Below are 24,261 nucleotides of genomic sequence, written 5' to 3' on the forward strand. Positions count from 1 at the left end.
CAACTTATAGGTATGAAATCTTTATCAACATCATATAGATTTCAACGGCCTAACGCAACCCGACGATTTAAACCGGTCGGATATTATTTCAAACCTGCATAACGCAACCCAATAATAATAACCTTGTGTTGTAGCTCATGTGGTAGTGAACTGCCTCTCTTAGCGAAAGGTCAGGAGTTTGACTCCCGTAGGGTACAACATTGCACGCAAGGTTGCCCCTTAACCCTTGAATTTCACCCAATGGTGCTTTCCGCACATCGAGTTGCGGGGCAGTGAAGAAGGGGGGTTTACCGCACATGCCCTCGGATTGGGTCGGATTTCCTCCTGAACAACTGCGGGAAATGAACGCGTGGGTGGTTTAGTCCGCCCTGAGTATCCCGAACTGCTGTTAAAAAAACGCAACCCAACAATTTAAACTGGTCTGAATGCGTCATTGTATGAAACATAAAGGGTAGAGCTGCAAATACATACAAGTTTCGTCAATACATATACGACAAAAAGAAAAAATATACATACTGTACAAGTTGTTTAACGTTGTTGACATGTACATCTTTGATGGCACTGCTCACACACGTGTCATAGACATCTCCGCTGTGTGTAGTGGTGCGTATACCTTAATTTCCCCATTCTCAAATCTCAATTCCCCAAATTCCAATAATTCCCCAATTTCACAAACCCTAATTTCATATATAAACGTGCAATTCATCACCTGATAACTAACCGGGTATATATTATATTGTATATATTATTTACATTCAATGGATCGAGAACACAGTAATAATAATAATAATCTCTCAATTGCAGAATACAAGCCGTTCAATTATCATAAAACGACGTCGTCGTCTACGTCAGGTTGGTTAGAAATTCGGCTATTCTACGTCCGTATCACTCCGTGTGCCGTAAACACAGTACCGGAACATTTAACGTTACGAAATTTACGGCGTGAAATCGGAGTATCACTTGAAATTAACGGATTTAGGGTTCCGTCAGCTAACACTGCTTTAGTAACGTTACGAAGAGATCGTGTTGATAAAGAATCATCAGAAGTGACGTATGTTAGTACGGACAATATTAGGGTTACTGGAGCGATTGAATTCGAGGTTATTGATGATGAATCAGATGATAGAGATATGATTTTGTGTGGATCGTTGGAGAGAATTGAACCGAATTGGACCAATGGGAGCTTTGAAAATGGTCATGGTGTTACTGGATCAAAAACAGGGTGGAGTATGGATTTTTATGCAGCGAATTTGTCGAAATTCGGGAGTTCATCGCCTTCGATTGAAGTGTATATTGCAGGGTGTTGTAGTTCGGTGCCGGTGATATTGACGAAAACGATTCAAGTTAGTCCTAGAAGACGAGGTTGTAATAGGCATGTGATGCTTGATGCTATACCTGAAGATGAAGAAGTTGATAAGGGATTGGTGAGGGAGAATGGTGTTGTTCGACAGCGAAAATTGCCGGTAAATTGCTGTTATTTTCGTTAACTTATGTTTTATGCTTATGTTTACTGCTAGTACTACTTTGCTATATTGATATAGTTTTATTTAGGATGTTTTTTTTACGGTAACGTGCATAAAAGTGATGTACATAGCGGTTATATGTGAACTTTTTAGTGACGGTTTCCAAATGGTATAATACTTTATGCACGTTAACGACATGACTGCTGTAGCTAGCCATGTATAATGAATCTGGTTGTTTAGCTGTTGCATAGGTATCCTTAGTTCTTGATGGTGTTTAAGACTACTCTCTAAGTGATGTCAAATGTTAATTATAACGTAGAGATCAAAGATGGAACCCACAAAATAGATAAAGTTATAGAAACAAATGAATTTTTAGTCGGAGTGATTATAAAAGAATGTTAAAAATTGTATTTGAATCAAACTCAACAGAAGATCTAATTTGAGGAGACTATCCACTTCTCAAAACGTGTTAACCGATAGGGACACGCAAACCCTGTGTTACCTTTAGCAACCCACAAAACCCACAATGTAAGAGTCAGATGCCTGTGTAATACCTCCACCGAATACCCAATGAGTGGCAGATACGAGTCTATCCCGAAGGCTTACTCCGAGTGGCTAGTACCCGAAGTATCCGGTTATCAGTTCGACATAGTTTAACCACAGTATTTACTGTTGCGTAAACAGTTCCGATTCCCTCTCTTATGGACTTTCTAGTGATAATTGTTGGGTAAATTTTACTCAAACGTACATAGAAATGAATAGTACAGTGCATGTATGTCTCTTAGGGAATTGCATATGTTATGTATAGTGGTGAATCTAGGATAAAAACACAAAGGGGTCCTGAATTTGTTTTTTCAAAACTAATTATATTTGAAGGGCACCCTAGTGGCGGCTTATCTCAAAAAATCATACTTTCAAAAGAATATATGGGTCCTATAGTTAAATTTAGTGGTGTCCTATACAAATTGAAGGGTACCTTGTAAAAATAAATTCGAAACTACACCACTTATCAAAAGGTAGAATCACTGTTGATTAGGTACTGCTTTTTGAAGCTGTGAAATTCACATGCTGAATGGTTAAGGATGGAAAATAATGCTAAAAGATTCTGATCATTTTACTTAATTCAGAGACCATGAATTTCAGATCAAACAGCACATGTGCTGACCGAATGAGATGTAGGCCTCTGAACAGCCCCATTCAGAGCCACTCAAACATAGCCTCAGTTTTCTACTTTTCTTCTATCGGAGGGATCTATGCTATTGTTGAATGTTGACTAGGTGTGTATTAAAGCTGTAACATTGCATCTTATAATGCCTGGTTGTGTAATGTGATTTTTCCGTGTTTGTTAAAACGACATATGCATTGTGAATTTTGAGGTTGGATTTCAATTTACAACATAGTAGTTTTTGTACATGCGCACACAATATAAAGTAAAATCTATGGCTGATTTATCCTTGCATTTGTTTATTCAGCATACAGGGGAAGAAGCCAATGAGTATGAATCAGAAAGGAAAGTGGGACCCAGCTACTATTCAGAGGATATGTATTATGATGAAGATGGACAACTTACATGGTTCAATGCTGGTGTAAGAGTTGGTGTCGGGATCGGTCTCGGGATGTGTCTTGGTATCGGGATTGGTGTCGGTCTATTAATGCGCTCGTACCAAGCAACCACCAGGAATTTCAGGAGGCGATTCTTTTGACGTTATCTTACTTTCTGCACCTTCAAAAATTGGCAAATGTAACACAGCAAGCAGCATGTTATGCTGATGATGTCAGCTGATGGAGTTTATACGACATGTATACAGTTGTAGCACGATAATGCAAGTGTGGGCTTGCTCGCAAGGGTTCTTTTTGTAGATAGGTTCGGGTGTCGGTCATACAAAGGTTTGTTTTTCAATGTTGTCGTTTTAGTGTAATAATATTCCTGTGGCAGCACAAGCTTTTAATTTAACCAACTTCTTTTCTTCTAATTTTCTTGTAATAAGTTCTTATATGATATTTCTTTGAATAACCCAGTATTGGGGTTGTATAGTTTTGGGGGTTGTGTTCTACTACTGCTACGTTGGTTTTGTTTTGTAATTAAAAAGTTGAAAAGAATTGTGAAAAACTGAACCGTGTGTGTATTCTTTACGTGTTAAAAAAACTCCAGTTTTGAAAAGGCACTTAAGGTTAATGATATGATAACTTAGTTCTTTAACCCTGTGATTTGGATATTTGTATCTTCTAATCATTTGTAATTTTAGATGAGGATTAAAAGGACAATGTAGCCCTTGAGAATTTAATTTCTCTTATTAGGTGACAAAATGCGGAGAACTTGATCAGATTATCGTGATGATATGCCGATTTATTTACACTGTTGATTCCTATTTTTTTGTACTGGTCTTGTTCAATATGTAACAAGTAGGCATCTTGTATACGAAGTTTTTGCATATATTTACGAATATGTTCAATAATACTAAAAATGTCATAAATAAATAGTTGAAAATATGGACTCTCTTGAATATTCATGGGTTCTGTGCACGTGTACGTCTTGCACGCTTCAAGATGCGGCTATGTATTTACAAAATATTCATCGGCTTAGTGGTATAAACTTGCTCTCTCTCTCTCTATATATATATATATGAAGTTATGGGTTAGATATAACTGTATATTGGTGAACTATTTTCTATCGTATTTGTAAGTCTACCTTTTGAAAAAATATGCCATTTTACTGAAATTCAAGCAGTATTTTTTTTCATATAGAGAACATAGATATATAATGTGGTTGAATATATAAGATTTAATTCTAATAAGATGATTATAATTGGCGATTAAATATATATTTCACTTTCATCTTTTTTTTTTTTTCCCAGAAAAACTTGTAAATTTATAACTAATCCGGAAGACTCCATTTGGATGAAGCACCAAATACAACATACAAACGATGATAACAAAGTTCGATCCCAACTAAAACACGAAAACCTAAACGAAAGCTAACAAACTAACATTAGAATTAGAACGTAACAATTAATCAAGAAAAACCAAAGCCCAACATAATAACAAGAAACAAAACCGAAAACGGTGCTCAATCATAACGCCGACGAAAGATTAGGCACCATCTTTGAAACGACAACCAAACAAGAGTTTTTCGAGTCTTTTAGGCTTAGCCGGGACTTTGGGCGGATTTTTTGAATCAATACGAATAGCTTCGACTTTTTAGGCTCCGATATTCTTCATCATCTCATCGTGAGCCTAAAGGAAAATCCGCTTTGAGACTTGAATTTGCCAAACCCGGATCCTCAATAATAGGCTTTTTACTGATGGCCTTGTCGAACTTAGAAGCTACCGAAGCAAAGTCATTCATTCCCTTAGAACACCCACAAAAATTCACAAAAGCACTCTCTTGCGGGACAGAGACAACCATGACCGAAGCCAGAGAAGATCCAATGTGACCAGAGATAACTAGTTCCAACATCTACGCGCACATCAACCAAACAATTATCGACTTCATCCGGCTTAGAAATCGGCACGTTCCCGATAAGCATATCCTTGTATAACAGCCTCGAACCTGAATGGTTCAATAAGCTAGGGACATCCGAAACCAAGGGGGCGGGAGGAGCCATGATCGAACCACACGAAACCACAATCACCCAACGGTTCGGACCACATAGCAAACCCGGACACTAATTGAATCCAAAACCACAGAGGTTGTGGATCAACAGAAGTTTTACCCAAATCATTCGAAACACGTACCGGATCAATCGAATAATTTATTGTGTCATTCATCGTATTAGAAGGATCACGTAGTACGTGAGATCTCAAAGCTTGATTGAAAATGTTTAAGTGACTGGAATACGCTTCACTCCCAACATAAGTGGGCCCATGTTTAACGCCAACATCATCACCACCAATCGAATCAACTCTAGTTTCAAAGATCTCCTTAGCTGAAATCTTTTCGCCAAGCCAAGCCGCACGGTTAGACTTAGCGATGCGGTCAATGGAACTCATTTCAAGATTTCACTTAACCGAGTGGAAAAGGAATTCAAGTGGGCTTGCTTGAATTGAGTTCCATGAATAAACCAGACACCCAGTATTAGGGTCGTATAGTTTTGGGCGTTGAGTTATACTACTACGTTGGTTTTGTTTTAATTGCAAAGAATTGTGAGAAACTGAACCCGAGTGTTTATTCTTCACGTGTAAAAACCTCAGGTTTGAAAAGGCACTTAAATGAATTCAACTTAATTCTAATTCTAATCTATTACAAAGAGGATTGATTATATTTATATATATGTACACAATGAATTATGTATTAGATTGTTGTATATTGATGTATATTGATATTGATTGTGTACATATAAAAATAAGTTGAATTCACATATTATTATCCTTATATATATATATCTATATTTGGTTCGGTAGCAATTTTCTTTGACACTACTAGAAAAGACACTTGTATTCTCACAAAAAAGTAGCTATACGATAAAAATGTAAGCCTGAGTTTAACTTTTAATTTAAGTAACATTATTGTTAGGACATGTCACCACATCGTCACAATAAATGTTTTATCTTATTTTTTCTTTTTCTTTTTCAGTCAAATAAGAAAAATAAAGAAACGTTGAATTTATTATTTGACCAGAACTATTACAAGGATATATTCTCACATTAAATAATTACTTTTATTTCAATAAATCTTTTTTTATTAAAATGAACGATTTCAGTTCCCTCTAAATAAAAAAAAAAAAAAGGTGTAACCTATTGAGAAAACATGTCCTCACAATAGGTAATTCCTTTTTTTAAATAAATCCATTAATAATGAAACGAATTATATTTAGATTTTCATTTCCTCCAAAATAAAATAAAAATAAAAACGGGCAACTTATTGCGAGGACGTATCCTCATAATAGGTAACTAAATTGATTTTTTTAATAATTTTTTAAAACTAATTATATTAATGTAAGGACACTGTCCTCGCAATACAGTATTTACGGTTTCTTTTTCATTTTCTTCCAAATAAGTTATTAAATAAGTTATTGCGTGACATCATCCTCGCAATAAGTCGATCATTTAGCGACGACTATTGTGAGAACTTGTCCTCACAATAAACCTATTGTGAGGACTTTCGTACTTATTGCGAGAATTTGTCCTCTCTAAAGGGTCCCATTCATGTAGTGAGGAGGCTTGTTTCTTTTTGTTTTTAACGGCGGTTAAGAGTCACTGACGAGAGTTCGAACACAATGTCGGAATTCACCCACCCGATCATTTTCTGGAACGAACTTGTTGGTTTAAGATCCAAAGGTAATATTCAAATGTTAATTTATGTTTAGATGATGACGACGACCTTGAGTGATTAACAAGAATGATTAAGTAAAAATGCAAGTTCATAATCTACCCTTTCTCTAGTAAATGACCAAAACACGCACATACAACACCAAACGTGTCGTTTTACAGAAAAAATATGCATACGATCAACACCACTGTTGGATTGTTGAATGGACCATCCATGCTTTGTAACATATGGCCAACATCAAGTTATGCTGCAAATCGACTGTAGTCTAGACTAAGCAAACTACAATTTTCAAATCTAATGATCACCTATAGTATGACACTATTAATGGTTGAAACTTCATCTAATGCACATTATAGTATAACACTATTAATGGTTGAAACTTCATCTAATGCACATTACAGGAGTTTTCAAATGATAATTAACTAAGTTCAATCACTTTTACATGTGAACATAATTGTCATCATTAGTCACCATATGACTTAAAACTAATCATCACAAACGCATAAATGTTTGATGATTTTTGCAATCATAAAATCTATCTATACATCTTAAAAATGGTCATCAAGTCCAGACTAGGAGAAGCTTCTCCTTGTACATAAGTTGTACATCAATGTACACTTATACAATTGTATGTTTAGATATTAATATGTTTAGCATACTATGTGCTTAGACATTAATGTAATATGATTAGTTATCATATGGTATTACAAGTATAGGTGCCTAAGTGAATATCTACCCTATGATCAAATCGAATTACGTTCGAACATATTAAGCTACGATTTGACTTGTTACAACTGTAAATCATGTCCTTATTGATTAACTGAAATCAAATTATCACAAGTAAATGTACTTGGATAAAGGAATAATAAATCGAGATAAGACCATATAAAACTATGTGTCTAACACATTGAAAATGTGATCTTGTCTATGTGCCTACTTGAATAACTGATTAAGTAATTGGGAACGCTTAGCCAAAAGCATGTTAATTAATAAGCAAAATCAATTGAGTATATTCCTTAATATTCTAAGAACACGATTCTGCTTAAAGCTTAAATGACTAATGCATGTTATTTGTTTAAATGATCAATACGTGTTACCTGCTTAAATGACTTAATAACAAATGCATGTTGGTTTAAGAAAAGAATTTTAACTTGCTTATTGATTAATAATCATTCACATATGCTTAATATCCTATTCACATACTTTAGTTAAGATTATAAGATTACTCATATGCCTAAGATTTATGAGGTTAAATAATGCCTATAGTTGCTGCTTAGATATTACCCTTTGATACACTTGTCTACCTCTTGATATACATATATATTCGTGTGTATGTATTGAAACATGTTTAGTTCTGAAAGAGACTTTTAGCTGTAAAAATGAATGAGATACTGAACTATTTCTTCACTTCTAGGCATGTGCATGGTACGGGATTGGACCAAACTAATTCGGTTCGGTTCCGTCCCGAGTCCCAAATTATTGAAAGAAGTCGTACCGGGGACCGTACCAAATAATTTTGGTTCGGTTCGATTCGGTTCCATAAGTTTCGGTTCGGTTTTGTGGAAAGAACCGTCCCACTTCAAACTTTTTTTTGTTGCAAGTATTAATCATATATATACGTTGTACGTTGTACGTTGTAAGTATTGATCATGAAAATGTTTACTACTATATGTCAACCCTATAAGCAACTAAATCAATTAATAAAGAACTACATCAAGTGAAAACAACTTATAAAGAAAACGATGAACGTCCAATATTTATTTTTAAAGCAACAATTTTATTTTTTATGTATATGATATACAATGTACAGTAGTACTACAGAGTGGAAAGCCATGAGAGTATGACCTAACTCAGGCACCAAAACAAACCACAATGACCCAAACTCAAACTTGATTACTTTACAGTCACTGTACTACGGTTGTTAATGTTTATTTCCTAGAAAATTAATTAGTAATTACATAAATTATATTTATCTATAAGAATATTATATTATATATTTATCTATATATAATGTAATCATGTAGATATAGAAGTATTATTATGAGTTTGGTACATGAGTATATTTACATGATTCATTTCTTAGTATGGGGACCTTATTGTTCCTTTTGTAATATCATTTTAATGATTCTTTTCATATATTATCGTTTTTCACTAAAAAAAAAAAATAGACCGTCAATTATTGAACGAATCAATAGTTCTACTAAATGATATATGAACAAGATTATACGCATTGGTTATTTAAAAGATCACGAATAAGACTAAACTCATTCATTATTTAAAATTTTTGACATAAAGATCCATCCATTACTTATTAAAAGGTGCAAGATAAAGTGAACAAGTTGGATCTACATAATGTAAATATTTCGGTCCGGTCCGTTTCCCGTTTTATTCGGCTTCGGTCCTTCCCGTACCGAGGACCAAAAAATATGAAAATTAAGGACCATGGACCGTACCAAAACTCCTCGGCCCGGTTCAGTTCGGTTCTAGTCCGGTTCTTGGTTTTTTCGGTTATTTCCCGTCCCATGCACACCCCTAAATCATTTCCGCGTTCCGTAAATTTCAGTGTCTAACTAGACGCTGAAATTAAACAATGAACCCAATATCACGACTGGTCATGCTCTAAATAATACTCCATCTGTCCCATATTAATAGTCCACAGACAAAAAACACACAGTTTAAGAAAATGTCATAAAAGTATTATACTTTATGTTTACTTTCTAATTTTACCCTTACCTTTTCTTTCTCCTTTAATCCAATTCATATACATTAAGGGCATAATAGGATTTAAGCTTCTTATTAATTTCTATTTGTGGAAGTGGACTATTAATTTGGGACATCTCAAAATGGAATACTGAACTATTAATATGGGACGGATGGAGTAGTATATAGTTATAGTTATCGCGTCAAAAACAAACGTCGCTTTATTGGCGACTTGACTGCCACTTAGAGTCTAAATTGAACCTCATGCTAATTTAAAATCCATTAAAATTTGATTCTACAATTTTTATAGGATCTCACACTTTTTTCTTTCTTTTTTTAACCTACTTATTTTTTTTAGAACGGCGAAAATTTTATTAAAAACGGGCCCTCTAGCAAGGAGCTAGAAAAGCAATTACACAGGCTTTAGGAGCCATAAGTTCCAATTTGAAACCATGTTACTCCTATTTTTTAGCCAAGAAAAAGAATACAATTTAACAAAATTAAATAAAGTACTCTTTCGAATTGACGTGTCGTTGAAGACAACACAATTTCGGAACCTCCAAATCATCCAAAGGATCGAAGCGACAATCACCTGAATCTTCCTCTTGTCATCTAACGTGGCATTCCATGATCCCAACCACAGGAGTAGCTCGACCAACTTGAAACACTAGGAAAATCACAGTCTAGCCATACGAACAAGTCTCCATAATTCCTTAGCCGTTGGGCACGAAAAGAAAAGATGATCTATATTTTCAACATCTTTCCACAAATTGGGCAACATATAGAATTAATTTCCATACCTTTTGAAGAAATATTAAGTCTATGAGGAAGCTTGTCTAAATAAAATCGCCACATAAAAATATTGATTTTTCGAGGGAGATCTTTATTCTAAAATGTTGAAGATGAACTCGAAGGAAGTAACCGATCGTCAATCTGTAGACGAGCAGAAGCTACTGAAAAAATCTCATTAGAATTTAGGTTCCAACACCATTTATCAACTTGAGACTCATAAAGCTGTAAAGTACCAATTTCATTCTAGAACATTGACAACCCTTCTTCATTTCTATATATCTTAAATTTACCCGACTCCAATGCCACTCCCAACATCCGTTAACCAAGCGATTACAAAGATTTACATCTTTATCAATTTCCAGATGAAATAGCCGTGGATACCTTGAATCAAGAGAAGAGTCATCACACCAATGATCGGTCCAAAACCGTGTATTATTCCCGTCCCCTATTTAGCGCCTAATGGCAGTAGAAGAAATCTAACCATTAGAGTTGGCTGCATTGCAACATACCACAATACCAAACCATGTCCCATTGAAGTAGCATATGTTGAATACGGAACCTTGAATTGCCAAAATCACTTTGCACCATAATGAGTCCTCGTTCGTTAAATACCTCCATTTCCATTTGTAAAGAAGAGCAATATTAAAGGCCTTTAAGCTTCCAACATTTAAACCCCCTTTGACGAATGAATTTAAGATTGCGTCCCATTTGACCCATGCAGTTTTCCTCTTAGTTTCATTTCCTCCCCCAAAAAAAGCGAGAACGTAGAGCTTCAATGATATTGAGAATAGTTTCCGGGCACCTATAAATGGACATTAAATAGATACCGAGACTACCCATGACCGACTTTATAAGTGTCAATCTACCGCTAAATGATAAAAGACTACTATTCCAAGACGAAAGTCTCGTGCGGTATTTATCAATAAGGCCTTGCCAATTACTCACCAATTTCATGTTAGCACCAACCGGAATACCAAGATATAAAGAAGGAAACGTACCAGACCCTGCTGCCATGTAGGAGACTAGGTCATGATTGACACCAACGCCGAAAATGCTTGACTTTGAGACATTTTTTTGCAAAGTTTTTTTTTTATTTTTTATTTTTGCAAAGTTGACTTTGAGACATTAATCTTTAACCCGGATGCAAGATAGAAAACCTTCAAAATTCTTAGGATGTTTTCTAAGTCATCCTTACACCATTTTGACATAAGAATAGCATCGTCAGCTTACAATAAATGAGATAAACATAGACGGGACTCACCTGACTTAACCCTGCTGATCATATTAGAATCTTTCGCCTTATTGAATGCCAAATGAAGTCCTTCCATTACATTTAAAAATAAAAATGGACTTAACGGATCGCCCTATCTCAATCCCCTTTTTATAGGGAATTCACGAGTCGGGCTACCATTGACAAGTACCAAAGTTCTGGCAGACACAAGACAACCTCGCATCCAATCACACCATTTATCATCGAACCCGATAGTCCTTAGCATAAAAAATAAATGGTCCCAACTTACTGAATCAAACACCTTCTCAAAGTCCACTTTAAACAAAAGTATCTTATTTTTCTTCTTTTTGGCCCAATTAATAATCTCACTGAGAATCAGTGGCTCATCTAAGATTTGTCGTCCCGTGATAAATGCTGATTGCCCATCTAAGATTTTTAACCTACTTATTAACCGGAAGTTTATTCAGAAAAATATGTTTATCTATAGAATATTGAGAGGAAGATTTTCTCTACTTTTGAAGTAGAAAGAAATAACTTTTGTTTATTTTGTGATAGGGAATCATCGTATACATTTTATCTTCTTATAGTCACTTGTATGAGATCGAGTATTTTTTTTTGTTTACAACAACAACAAAACCCAATACCACATGAGTGGTGTATGGGGGAGGTGAGATGTAGACAATCCTTCCCCTATCCGAGAAATAAAGACAAGTCATTTCTCCACCCAGAGTGAAACACTCTCAAGAGTAGAGAAAGTCATCCCTCTCTTTATTCGACGGATAAAGAGATTGCTTCCGAGAGGACCTCCGGCCTTTAAGTAGAAAAAGTTTTTTTATTAAAAAAAATAAATTAAAAATACAGAATAAAAATAATAATAATAGACGCCATGAAAATGGTAGAATCAAAATTTCCATGGGTTTTAAATCTTGCCTGGAATTTAATTTAGGATCTAAGAGTCAGTCAAGTCGCCAATAAATCGACGATTGTTGTCGACCCAATAATAGAGCCGTAACTATAAGAAGATATAGCGACAAAGTATTAGGTATAGGTATAGTTATAGCGACAAAGTCTACCTTAAATTTGACGCCAAATTAAAAATTCTATTTTTAGGATTTTACGGCGGAGAGTTACAGAATATTGCTTATTTTATTTTATCATTCAGCTTCCAACACGTGTCAGCTCAATAATAATTTAATTTATATTTATTTATTTTAATATAATAATAAAATTGAAGAATTAAGATAAAAACGTCTAGACCATATACTTTGAAATCTAGAGAAGTTTCTCAAATCAACCGGAAATAAAAAAACTCGGCACACAATTGAAAAACCCTAACTTATTTCTCCTAAGCATCTGCCTCTTAATTTGAATCGATTGATATTAGGTGCGATTTAATGGACTTCGATTCAACGGTACCGGCGCCGGTGTTTACTGATAATCCTATTGCCGCCGGAGATGATACGACGAATAAGAAGATTCGGAAGCCGTATACAATTACTAAATCTAGACAAAATTGGACTGATATTGAACACGATAAGTTTCTCGAAGCTCTTCAGCTGTATGTATATCTATCCTTGTATCTCAAATTCATAGTCCTGATTACTATTCCTTTTTAGATCAATATTGTTGCTCGTTTTAAAATGAATAGCTATAGTTTTAAATTAGGATTATTCTCATTTTAAGTTTTAACCTAAGTTAATTTACTTTATCAGTGATGTAAGTTTTTCAAGTCATATGAGCAGGATAAAATTGACATTATACTAATTTAAACTTGGATTAACTGCACATATTATTAATTTCTTTGTTTGTGGTTAATCAAAATGGTTACCAGGGAGTATTGGTTGAAGTGTATGATGTAGTGAAATGAAGATATTTGATGCTATTTTATGTTTCTAGATTGTAGTTGTTTTATTTATTGATTGACTTGAATCTGTTATGTTTTAGGATGTATATGAATGAAATGATATACTATGTAATAAGTAGATAAACTGCATATGAGGAGTTATTGTCTTCATTGCTTGTTTGGGATATTTATCATAATTGCCAGAAGTAAATTTTGAAGGAACAAGTAGTTAAATTTGATTAGAATATACATTATGTCTATTGATGATGAACACTTGTATTTATGTGGCTCTGGTTGTGTGAGTCTGAAACTTTGGTTCTTTGATTGACACTTACAATTTCACCCTCAAAAGAAGCTCTCAGTTCGATTGTATATAAAGTATTAAGAGTCTAGATGATGTACTCCGTATATGATAAAGTTAAATATGTTCAAATTTTAAATATTTTTCATTTTCAATTTCTTTCTTAATATTTTTCAGCTTCGATCGTGACTGGAAAAAAATTGAAGCTTTTGTTGGGTCCAAGACTGCTATTCAGGTATTATAGTTAATGACTATATGCTTACCATGTGTAGATAACCTACAACTTTCCGTTACTTATAAGTTATAACTGCAAATCATAACTTAACTGAATAAACTTATCATCAATTTTTTATAGATACGCAGCCATGCACAAAAATACTTTTTGAAAGTCCAAAAAACTGGGACAAATGAGCACCTCCCACCACCTCGTCCAAAGAGGAAAGCAGCTCATCCATACCCTCACAAGGCCCCTAAAAATGGTTCGTTTATAATTATTATTTTTTAGGTTCATATCTCTCTCAAATCAAGTTTAAACACGATCTAAATGACATTATATGTACTGCTTGATTCTCAGATGTACCCAAAGTAGGAGGAACTTCTGATTTAATCAAACACGATGATGTCACCACCAGAGATTCATGTATGTGGCCTACACAAGGTATGGCCCCACACAGACCTATTTTTGTTAGAAATAGGAAAATAATGCATGTGATTTCCGATGTTAATTTTTGTAATTTTTTTTTTTTTTTGGCATTTTAGATGATGTCACTAGTAGCAGCATTGATAGTGGTCCCGGGTTATGGCAATCTGTTGAAACACATAACCAACATGAAGTAAAGCAGATGATGCCAGGACGAGGTTTGTTCCTAACTCTTCTACGTATGCTAAATATGAATCATTACGAGCCATTGCAAATTAAACTTTGTGGTTCTTGTTAATGATAAATCAATTGTTAGACGCATTGTTAATATCTTTGCACGCTAATAATTATTCTTTTTTCACGTGCAGTGTTGCCAGACTTCCCGAAAGTCTACAGATTCATTGGTGGGGTCTTTGACCCCGATCAAAGCAATCACTTACAGAAGTTGAAGACAATGGATCCGGTGGACGCTGAAACGGTACGGTTATTTGTAAATATTACAGTCCGGTACGATTAGATATTAAAACAAACCAATGTCATTGATAGTAATTCAATATGACATAATGGGCGGGTGGATGGAAGTAGGAACCGTGTTTGGGTCCTAACGGGTTGGACTGACCAAGAAACATTAATTTTCTAATTTTTTTTTTTTTCCTTTTCCGTTTTTTTTTTTTTTTTTTTTTTTTTTTATAAAAGTTATGTGTTAAGTACAATTACAAGAAGTAGCGTATGATAATAATGATGCAACTTAATAGCAATTTAGAAGGTTCCACCACCCATTTAAATAAAGTTCAGATGGCTTCGAACCCCTTTGACCACTTTCTGCTTTAGGTTAATCATTTTGTTCAACAAATTTGATCCCTTAAAGCTAAAACGTAACACAAACGACCAAATGAACGACTATAATCGAGTTGAATTTTCACCTCTACTGTTGAATTTTCACCTCTACTAGTAATCTATACGATGTGTGTCAACTTGGATGCTACTTGTACATGCTCAATCATCTTCGCGTGTATTAAAATTGTTGTTATTTAAGAGGCTATGTAATGTTTTTGTTCAGGTGGTTTTGTTGATGAAGAATCTATGTGCTAATCTGAAAAGCCCCCAATTCGAGGACTATGTATGTACTCTTCCAGTTTGGTCTCCTTTTTTCGTATTTTATTGGTTATAGAAAATTTTTAATCTGATATCATCATGCTCAAACTTCTTGAAAATAACTGTTTTATATAGCTATGTGTTGAGTAAAGAAAGAAATATAAATCCTTAGTCAACTATTTTCATCATCAATTGAGTGGAAACTTACTTTTCCTTATGATGACATACAGAGGAGATTATTTTCTTCGTATGATCCGGCTACCGGGAAAGTTACATCAACCAGTCCATTCAGTGGTTTCCAAACACTTCCGGGGAATGCGATCCCGTCTTCGTAGTTCGTTTATCATTTTCTGAAATGCTTTTAGTGTGTACAAAATCTCGACGCTTGCAATCAAATAGGGTCTAGATGTTTTGCAGGTTGGTGTACATGTTTGTTTTCTTACTTCCGGCATATGTCAACTGCTAGAATGAATGAATGAAAGCTTGTATATAGCATGTTCTGATAAAACATAGGAGGTTGTGTTTGCAGTCACAAATTACTGTATAAGAACAGATGATCAAGTTTTGTTAGTTTGTTGTTTGATACTGTAGGTTCTGTTGTTGTGAATGAATGATCATGTTTTTAGTTGTGAATGTTTTTTGTGTTATAGGGTTATTAACAACAAAGATACTGAATTAAGTGATGATGTGTGAACGCTGAACATTGTTGTTTAGCGTCTTGTTAAGAAGATGATGATGATACTTGATTATTATTCTTTTTATTTCTGTCATCAAATGCTCTCCATATTTTTAGTCTTGAGGTGGTCGGGCGTGTATATTGTGGATGTTGTTGGTGAATCAATGTTTCTGAAAACATTCGTGATATGGTTTTCATCTGTGATTTTTGTGCTTCGTACATATTATTTGAGAACCAGATTTATATTCGATGGTGCACATGTTTCAACGCTATAATGGTATTCATTGGTTGTATTTGAGTTTATTGGTGCAAAATGTTTCAATGTATTTGGATTACACTAGGTTTTAGGTCAATAGTTGTACTAAAGGTCGTAAGATTTTCCAATCAGACAGGTGTTACACTCAATTGTAACATCTATGCCACTCTCTCAACTACTTCCAAGTTATTTATTTTGTTTGAAATAGTAACAATCGCCACTATTTCAACTACTCTGGGGTTATTTGACGTTTCCAGAACATCTACGATTCAAGCCGTTTGAAAAAAACTAGTTGTGGAGCCCTCGATTCGAGCCGTGGGCTCCGTTTTGAATGCGAGTTAAAAAAAGTCTTGATCTATTTTGTAAAAAAATTTTTTTTTTCGACATCTAACATTGAAGGGTCGTTCCTTTTGTGAAAGTTGCTTCTTTTAGCGTTCGAGTTTTATTTAAAAAAAAAGGTAGTAAAATGGGGGTTCGATTTGTATTTTAATAAAAATTAGGGATTAAGTTTGTGAAATTTGAAAAAAATATACGTATAAAGTAGTGAAAGTTTGATTTGTATTTTAATAAAAGTTAGGGTGTTAATTTTGTGAAAATTGAATATTAGTAATAAAAAAAAGTTGGTAAAGTGGGGGTTCGATTTGTATTTTAATAAAAGTTGGGGGTTAAGTTTTGTATTATAATAAGAGTATAAAGTGGGGGTCGATTTGTATTTTAATAGAAGTTGGGGGTTAAGTTTACGAAAAGTGAAAAATGAATAGTACTATTAATTTCACTTTTTCTTGTAGATATAGGTATTAATATTAATATTAATATTAATATTAATATTAATATTAATGTATTTTGTTTGATTTAGTTTACTTTCCTTCTTTCTTTTAGAGAGGTAATTTAGTTGTTAGTTAGAACGGAGGAGTTTTAAAACCTTTGTAATTTTGTTTTGCTCCCTCACTAGCTTTTTGTAAGAGAGTGGTTTCTGATATTTCCAGCCGTTCAAAAATAAAAAAAAAAAAATTCTAACATGTATAGATTGTCCGATCTATTTTGTTTTAGATTCCTGTTATTTTGTTAAAAGAAACTGTCCGCGAACATACTGTGCCACATGTTCAATTACGCAACTCACGCTGTCCAGCACCAATTCGCCAACTGCTGGTTGCAACATTTTTGGCTATTATTAAAAAATTTTGTTTTAAGAAATTTTGAAGAAGGGTATTTGGGTGATTTTCCCTATACACCAAAAAAGTAATCAGCTACTACTAGTTTTCAGTCAACTATAACCAAGAAAGCCTCCAACATAAAAGCTTGATCACAAATCACATTCTGAATCTCAGGTAAACGGAATCTAAGGTAAACGGTATTGCAGACGAAATCTTAACTAGAAGAAACCTTTGTCTAAGAATCCAAAAAAACAAGGCTAAAAAAAAGTTCCACGCCTACGTTTCTAATGGTTTCTAGGTTATCAGTAACAAACACGCTAACTTGGATACTCTCAGCAGCTACATATGGATATTAGCCAACAGAGTTCAAAACGTTGAATAATACATACATGATCACAAAACTACACTGATGTTATGATATGCTTACATTCTATCTGTATCGGAAACCCATATCCAGCTCAGGCACCCCAAATACCCCTTGATTATTATGCTGTTTCGACTGGGCCCGCAATTCCATCTCCATCATCCTCTGAAATGCTTCGGGATGGTTACCTCCGCTGCTACCATTAGCAACTGGGACAAAGATGCAGGATTAGCATACTTACAGAATGATCATACCAAGTGACACGGTATTATATCATAACACTAAAAAGGCATCAATAAGTTCAACCAACTTTTTGCAACTGGGGGAGTACTTGAATGTTGACCAAGTTTGACTTTGACCGAATGTTATAAAGATTATTATACCTGGTAATTGCATACAGTGGCGGAAGATAGTGGTAGCTAGAGGGGGTATCCGCCCCACCTGGATTTAACGGAGAAAAAAATTTTACACTAAAAAAATAAAATTTTACCAAAAAATAAGATTTTTTTAGTGTTTGCCCCTGCTGACAATAAAAAATTTATTAAACTTTTACACTCGCCCCACCTGTATCCGGGTTTAAGTTCCGCCACTGATTGCATACCAAGTCCACCAACGATGGTTCGCTGATGAGCAAAAGGGAGTCCATGCATTGCTTCCCTGTCTTGCATAAAATTCGGTGTTTGATTGCCTTGCATCCTCATTAGAGAAGGTAACATTTGAGGGTTATTATCTTGAACATCAAAACCGGTTACTCGAGCATCAGGGTGATGAAACGGGCAAGGTGATAACTGTTGATTAAAATGATGCACGGGAAATCTCATCTGGGAATTCATATGGTCTAACGGGTGAAACATTGACTGCCTATTTTGAGGAGACGAAGCTTGACCATGAAGATTACTATTACTATTATTGTTAAACTTTCTTTCGGGTTCCAACATGTCACATGTCCCACGAACAAAACAACTACCTTCTTGACCACCAATAAAACCAGAATTCAAGGCCGAAAGTTTATCTGATATATTAAACGGTACATCAGAAGGTGTTTGATTATATACGTTTGCAGGATCGTAAACCGTCCCAATGGGTAGTTGACCATATTGTGACATCCCACCTTGAAGTTCTAACGGGTTACAATCTACCCATTGACCAACATAAGTTGACAAGATTTCAGCTTCATTTGATTTGGCAGGTTGCTTCATGGTGGGCCCGATTCCATCAACACTAGAAGACAAAGGCCCATTTGTCACTGGGCCGGATAACTCATTTGGGTCATATATGTCAATTCTAGCAGAAACGGGTGCTTGACCCGACTGCAGTTCTTTCATGAACGCGGTCCCAAACAAAGGTTCCAGTGAAAGATTCTGATCCGCATTAGCATCTTTTGACTTTTCTTGACTGTCCGTAACCAACGCAAGGTATGTATTAGACGTATTGTCATTTGCAGTTCCTTTTTGTAAGAACGAAAGCAAGTGATTGGTTGCATGATTATCAACTATTTTACAATCCATGTTTTCTTGGCCCGAAACAGTCCGCTCGTGATTAAGTGGCTGCAAAGTCGGAACTTTTTCACTATTATATTGTGATAGCATAGCCTGTTCAAGGTCTTCACATGTAAGGACCGCAGTAACCGGCAGTACAGACTCGTGCATAAAATTGTTGTACAATTCCGTCGAGTCTGAATGTATTTTGGTAGGTCCACCACCAATCAACGAAAGCAAGTCATTTGGTCTGTTAGATGACAGGTCATCAACCGGTTTCGTTTCTGCAAAAAAAGATTCAATAAAATGTAAAAATTCGGTACTCATATGGCACAAAGCCAAAGCAATCGAAAATCATTAGCTATATATATATATATATATATATATATATATATATATATATATATATATATATATATATATATATATATATATATATATATATATAAATATAATTTTATTTCCTGTAGATTTGTTTGTCACAAGTTCGAAAACTTCACCATCGACGAATTCGTGGTTATCTAGCGTCCCATTTTGAGTGAGACTGCGCTGGGCAAGTGTATTTATTTCTTCTAGTCTGGGTTTAGGATTCTGCTGAACAATATATGAACAAGAAATATGTTATTCACAACAATTATAAGAATATAAGATAGTTTAAGTTATTTAACATGAGTTGACCTTTATCGGAAAATAAATAAATAGAAAAGGGTGATGACTTTAATTAGTTGATTCGGCAACTGAGTAGTTCATATAGAGGCATAGAGCCAGAGAAAATTCTTACTAAGGTTGCAAAATCACTACTCGGGGAGTAGTCGGTCAGGACTTTTTAGAGAGTAATCGGAAACTCGAGAAGTACTAGGGGAGTAATCGGAAACTCAAGAAGTACTAGGGGAGTAATCGGATGTTGACCAAGTTTGACTTTGACCAGTTTGACCTATTTTCCAAGTAATCACGAGTATTGGCCGAGTAATTCCGAGATTTGGCTAAGCAAACCCGATTAATCCCCGTTGACCAAGGGTTGATCAAGGTTGACCGAGTTTGAACCAAGTACTCGTCCCGAATTTTTAACCGACTACATGGCGAGTTTTATCGAGTTCTGCAACAGAGGGTACACACATAAATAAATTACGATAGGTTGAGCCCTAACGGGACGTGGTAAACGACATTTAGTTTAGTGTACTCCGATTTTAGTTTTCAGTTAAATATTGCATCAACCGAGTCTAATTGGTACAAACTAGTGTACGAACCTTCGTTTCGCGCCGGGGGTTCGATTTTTAATGTATTTTATTGCGTTTAGTTTGTAAAATTATTTTGTAGCTAACGATGATGTCGTTGAAGCGCAACTCGAGTCGAACTAAAAGGTATAACCCGTGAAAGATTTAAATGTCATTTTAAATTAACAATATATGTGTATCTCCGCGTTTCGCTATGGAATTGTCGACTTTTAAAAATTTAACGCAAAATCAACGTGTATGAAAAGTACCCCAAATATTTAGCGTTTTTTAAAAAGCGTCCGTTTTGCGTATAGCTAGTGACATTGTGTTCCTAAAATTATTTCGAGTTTAACGATGGTGCCGGAAAAATTTGACTCGTTGCGAGATAGAAGATATGACCCGTTGAATATTTGTGTGGAGTTTATTTAAGATTTTTTATGAAACTAGTAATTTGACACTTTACCCACTGTATGAGGGTTCGATTTGATTTTTTGGAGAAAGTATAGGGGGTTTTGTTGTGCAAATGAAATTTAGTTCTGTTAAAAAAAATGAGAAGTCGAAAATGCCCTTGGGCACTATTCATTACCCCTCTCTTTGTCTTTTAAACTAGGTAAGAAGCCCTCGCTACGCGTCGGTCTCCGTTTCAAATATAGTTTATTGCGTTTAGTTCGTAGAATTATTTCGAGTTTAACGGTTATGTCGTTTAAACGTAACTCGACCCGAGCGAATAGATAAATCCCATCAAAAGTTAAGGTTGTCAAGTTTTAGTAGAGGTTCCTTGTGTGTACAACATCCGAAGCATGGGGTACAAAGATTTTTAGCATAAGAGTGTGTTACTATCATAACGTTGTCGGTTAGATATAGATATAATATAATATAATATAATAATAGAAAACACCACTAAGGACACTTTAGTCCACTCACACATTTTTACTATTCACTTTCATATACTATCTTTTAGGTATATGGAATAGAAAACATTAAGGGCACTAAAACATTTTTACTATTCACTTTCTCTATATCTAAAAAGATATAAGTATATAATATAATATAATATAATATAATATAATATAATTACTTTTCAGTATAATTTTAGAAGGAAATTACAAAGTTAATTAATGTTTATCACTTTATTGACTGCAATTATCATTTTTTTAGGAAACTTAAGTTTATTAGATGAACCTTAACATGTAGAAAACCTCTTCAATTTAGTTACCTCTTTATCGATGGAAGAGATTAGTTTTGTAGTATTAAATCCCGGAGGTACAAGTGGTCGAGGTTCGGAAGACTGAAAAAGAGAAGACGATTTCCCAGAATTCGATTCAAGCCCTTCTTCCTTGGTCTCCTCAGCGATAAGGTCCGTAAATTCGTCATTTTTAAGCCTATTTCCACTTGATTTCTGCTTTTCATGTAGCACTTTTCGCTGTTCCTTCCTCATTAACTCAAACGAAGCTTCAAGGAACTAGAAAAGCGTAAATCAAACTATGAAAATCATCAATCACCAATATAACGGCTTTCCAAAAAATGCAATGTTAGGGTTCAAAGGTGCGTACCTCTTCTCGTTATTTCCTCTTCTGCTCTATCTTGACTTGTAGACTCACTGGAACCAAAAGTCTCATCATTAAACGAATCATGGGTGTTCGGACGAGAATGTGGCACAGCCTGAACAAAACATTATCTTTAACTGAGTACAAACAGAATCGTACGTACGTAGTACGTGTATAGCTATTGCATTTATTTTTCTCATTGCACCCAATCTCATCCCCAAGCTACCGGCTCCTATTCCGTATAGATGTTGGTTTTTGCTTGAAAGAGGTCCATTGAAAAGAAATATATACTGATCCAAAGTACAGACGTGAAAAGTCAAAATAAGCAATTTTGACCTTATAAGGGCGAGGGGGCTGATATGGCTCGTTACTCCTGTTGAGATGGTGGTGTTCATTTGCGGGGCCCTTTGGAGCAGAAGTGCCAGCTGTAAATCCCGAGGGTCATTGAAAAGAACCACTACCAAGAAGTCCATCATGTTCTGCGTTTTGCCAAGGTCGTCAAGATTGATTGCCAAAACCACGCCTTCCAGAATCTAAACGAGAATATTATAAATCAAATATTGATTTGGAATTTAGTATCCGGATAATTACTATCCCTAAGAGAACCGACGGATTTCGAATCAACCAATTATAGCCAATGTACATGATGAAAATTTTGTAATGATGGAAAACAGCTAGATGTGGTGTCATGAAAGATAGATTCTTATAAAAATGATGTATAATCAATCACGATAGAAAGTACTTAATAAATCAATATATTTTTAACTATAATGATAGTTATGACTCCAACTGTATTATAAAATTAGCCCTTAGACAAGACAACATGCTCTAGTTCAGATTGCTTTCCCCAATACAGATGAGGTTGTATTTATTCATCAAATCATCACACCGTGACTAATTTTGTCCCAAGAAGTTAATAAAGCTCTTGAAATAGAAAAACGGACAACAGGGCAAGCGTTCAAACATATAAAATCTAAAATCTCCAAATAGAAAAATTTACATTCAAAACAAGGCAAAAATTAAGGTAAACTAAAATTACATTTTTCTTTCATTTATTATTGAATTTTATTTTATTATTGTGGGGAGACCAAAACGTCAAGCTTCGGGTTCTTCTGATCAACAACGAAATTTGGTAACTGCTACTCTTAGTTGTAATATTAATCCTAACCCTCTCTTGTCAAGCAATTTACAGCTTTCTGTATTGTTGGTTGATCGTGTCCCGTTAGTGGAAACGAAGGTTTCTGCCTTTTTAATTGCACACAATGCTCACATGTCTCGTGTCAGTTTGTTGGGCCCGTTTAGCTGTGTGTGTGTTTTTTGGTAATCAAGAGAGTTTCAACAGTATTGTTTATTCTAGTGCAACGGATTTTGCTGTCATTACTCCTTTTGAATCTTTAGCCAATACTTTCTTTCGATATGCTTGGCTTGAAATAACGGGCATCCCAGTGTTGTGTGCTTCGAAAGAAAGCGTTTTGAAAGTGGGCGAATTATTCGGTGAGGTTGTTGACGTTGCTCAATCGTCCTCGTCTTTGGATTGTGTGGGCTCATTTTTCGCTTTTGTTAAATCGACAAAAGTGAAACACATTCACGATATGGTCGTGGCCAATGTGGGAGACAAGTTAGGTTCGAGATGCGATGTATGGGTTTCTGAAATCTCGGACCATACGAGTTTACACAGGGTTCTTTTTAATCACTTTGATCGTCGTTTACTCGAGTCCACCAATCGTTTTGTTGTTTCTAGTGGGACGTTGATGGGTGAAAGTGTTGCTCGAGAGAGGGTTCTTTTTAATCACTTTGATCGTCGTTTACTCGAGTCCACCAATCATTTTGTTGTTTCTAGTGGGACGTTGATGGGTGAAAGTGTTGCTCGAGAGTATGAGGAGCGACCAAATAAGAATAACACGGGTTCTGTTTTTTCTTCACAATTTGATGCAGCTACTGAACTTTTGAAACGAACTCGTGATGACAACGTTCCTACTACTGTTGTGTTAAATGATACAACAACTTCATCCACTCATGTTTTAGATCCTAAAGTTGGTTCCTGTGTTGATGTTGTTCATAATGCAAATCAGATTGGGCTCAAGTTTGGCTCAATGGATGAGTTTGTTTTTTCGAAAACTGGGCCTGGGTCAGTTTGTGTTGGTAATGGGTCTGTTTTATCTGGGGGCCCAATTTCAGCCTCTACTGTTATTTCGAAGGGTGCAGGGCAGGTTACATCATCGAATGAGAATGATGCTG

The 24,261-nt window shown here is 35.1% G+C and overlaps 2 protein-coding genes and 1 pseudogene across 2 annotated transcripts; 2 read left to right on the top strand and 1 right to left on the bottom strand.

Annotated features, from left to right (window-relative positions):
* Positions 1-564: 564 nt before the first annotated feature.
* LOC139897164 (uncharacterized protein At1g01500-like) lies at positions 565-3,621 on the top strand. Its single transcript, XM_071879822.1, has 2 exons — positions 565-1,463; positions 2,936-3,621. Exons 1-2 carry the CDS (start codon positions 759-761, stop codon positions 3,164-3,166), a joined length of 936 nt encoding a protein of 311 aa, XP_071735923.1. The 5' UTR covers positions 565-758; the 3' UTR covers positions 3,167-3,621.
* A 9,104-nt stretch (positions 3,622-12,725) lies between these two features.
* On the top strand, positions 12,726-16,037 carry LOC139900763 (protein REVEILLE 6-like). Its single transcript, XM_071883518.1, has 8 exons — positions 12,726-13,013; positions 13,777-13,834; positions 13,955-14,078; positions 14,174-14,257; positions 14,359-14,457; positions 14,608-14,717; positions 15,300-15,359; positions 15,565-16,037. Exons 1-8 carry the CDS (start codon positions 12,850-12,852, stop codon positions 15,667-15,669), a joined length of 804 nt encoding a protein of 267 aa, XP_071739619.1. The 5' UTR covers positions 12,726-12,849; the 3' UTR covers positions 15,670-16,037.
* Positions 16,038-18,248: 2,211 nt separating this feature from the next.
* On the bottom strand, positions 18,249-23,075 carry LOC139900764 (uncharacterized; annotated as a pseudogene).
* Between the last annotated feature and the right edge of the window lie 1,186 nt (positions 23,076-24,261).

The sequence above is a fragment of the Rutidosis leptorrhynchoides genome, chromosome 3 (assembly GCF_046630445.1).
Source record: "Rutidosis leptorrhynchoides isolate AG116_Rl617_1_P2 chromosome 3, CSIRO_AGI_Rlap_v1, whole genome shotgun sequence".
Taxonomy (NCBI): Eukaryota; Viridiplantae; Streptophyta; class Magnoliopsida; order Asterales; family Asteraceae; genus Rutidosis; species Rutidosis leptorrhynchoides.

Coding starts and splice junctions, on each gene's coding strand:
- LOC139900763 (XM_071883518.1), top strand. CDS start 12,850: ATGGACTTCGATTCAACGGTACCGGCGCCGGTGTTTACTGATAATCCT. Junction 13,014..13,776: donor TTTCTCGAAGCTCTTCAGCT/GTATGTATATCT, acceptor AATATTTTTCAG/CTTCGATCGTGACTGGAAAA. Junction 14,458..14,607: donor GCAGATGATGCCAGGACGAG/GTTTGTTCCTAA, acceptor TTTCACGTGCAG/TGTTGCCAGACTTCCCGAAA.
- LOC139897164 (XM_071879822.1), top strand. CDS start 759: ATGGATCGAGAACACAGTAATAATAATAATAATCTCTCAATTGCAGAA. Junction 1,464..2,935: donor TTCGACAGCGAAAATTGCCG/GTAAATTGCTGT, acceptor TTGTTTATTCAG/CATACAGGGGAAGAAGCCAA.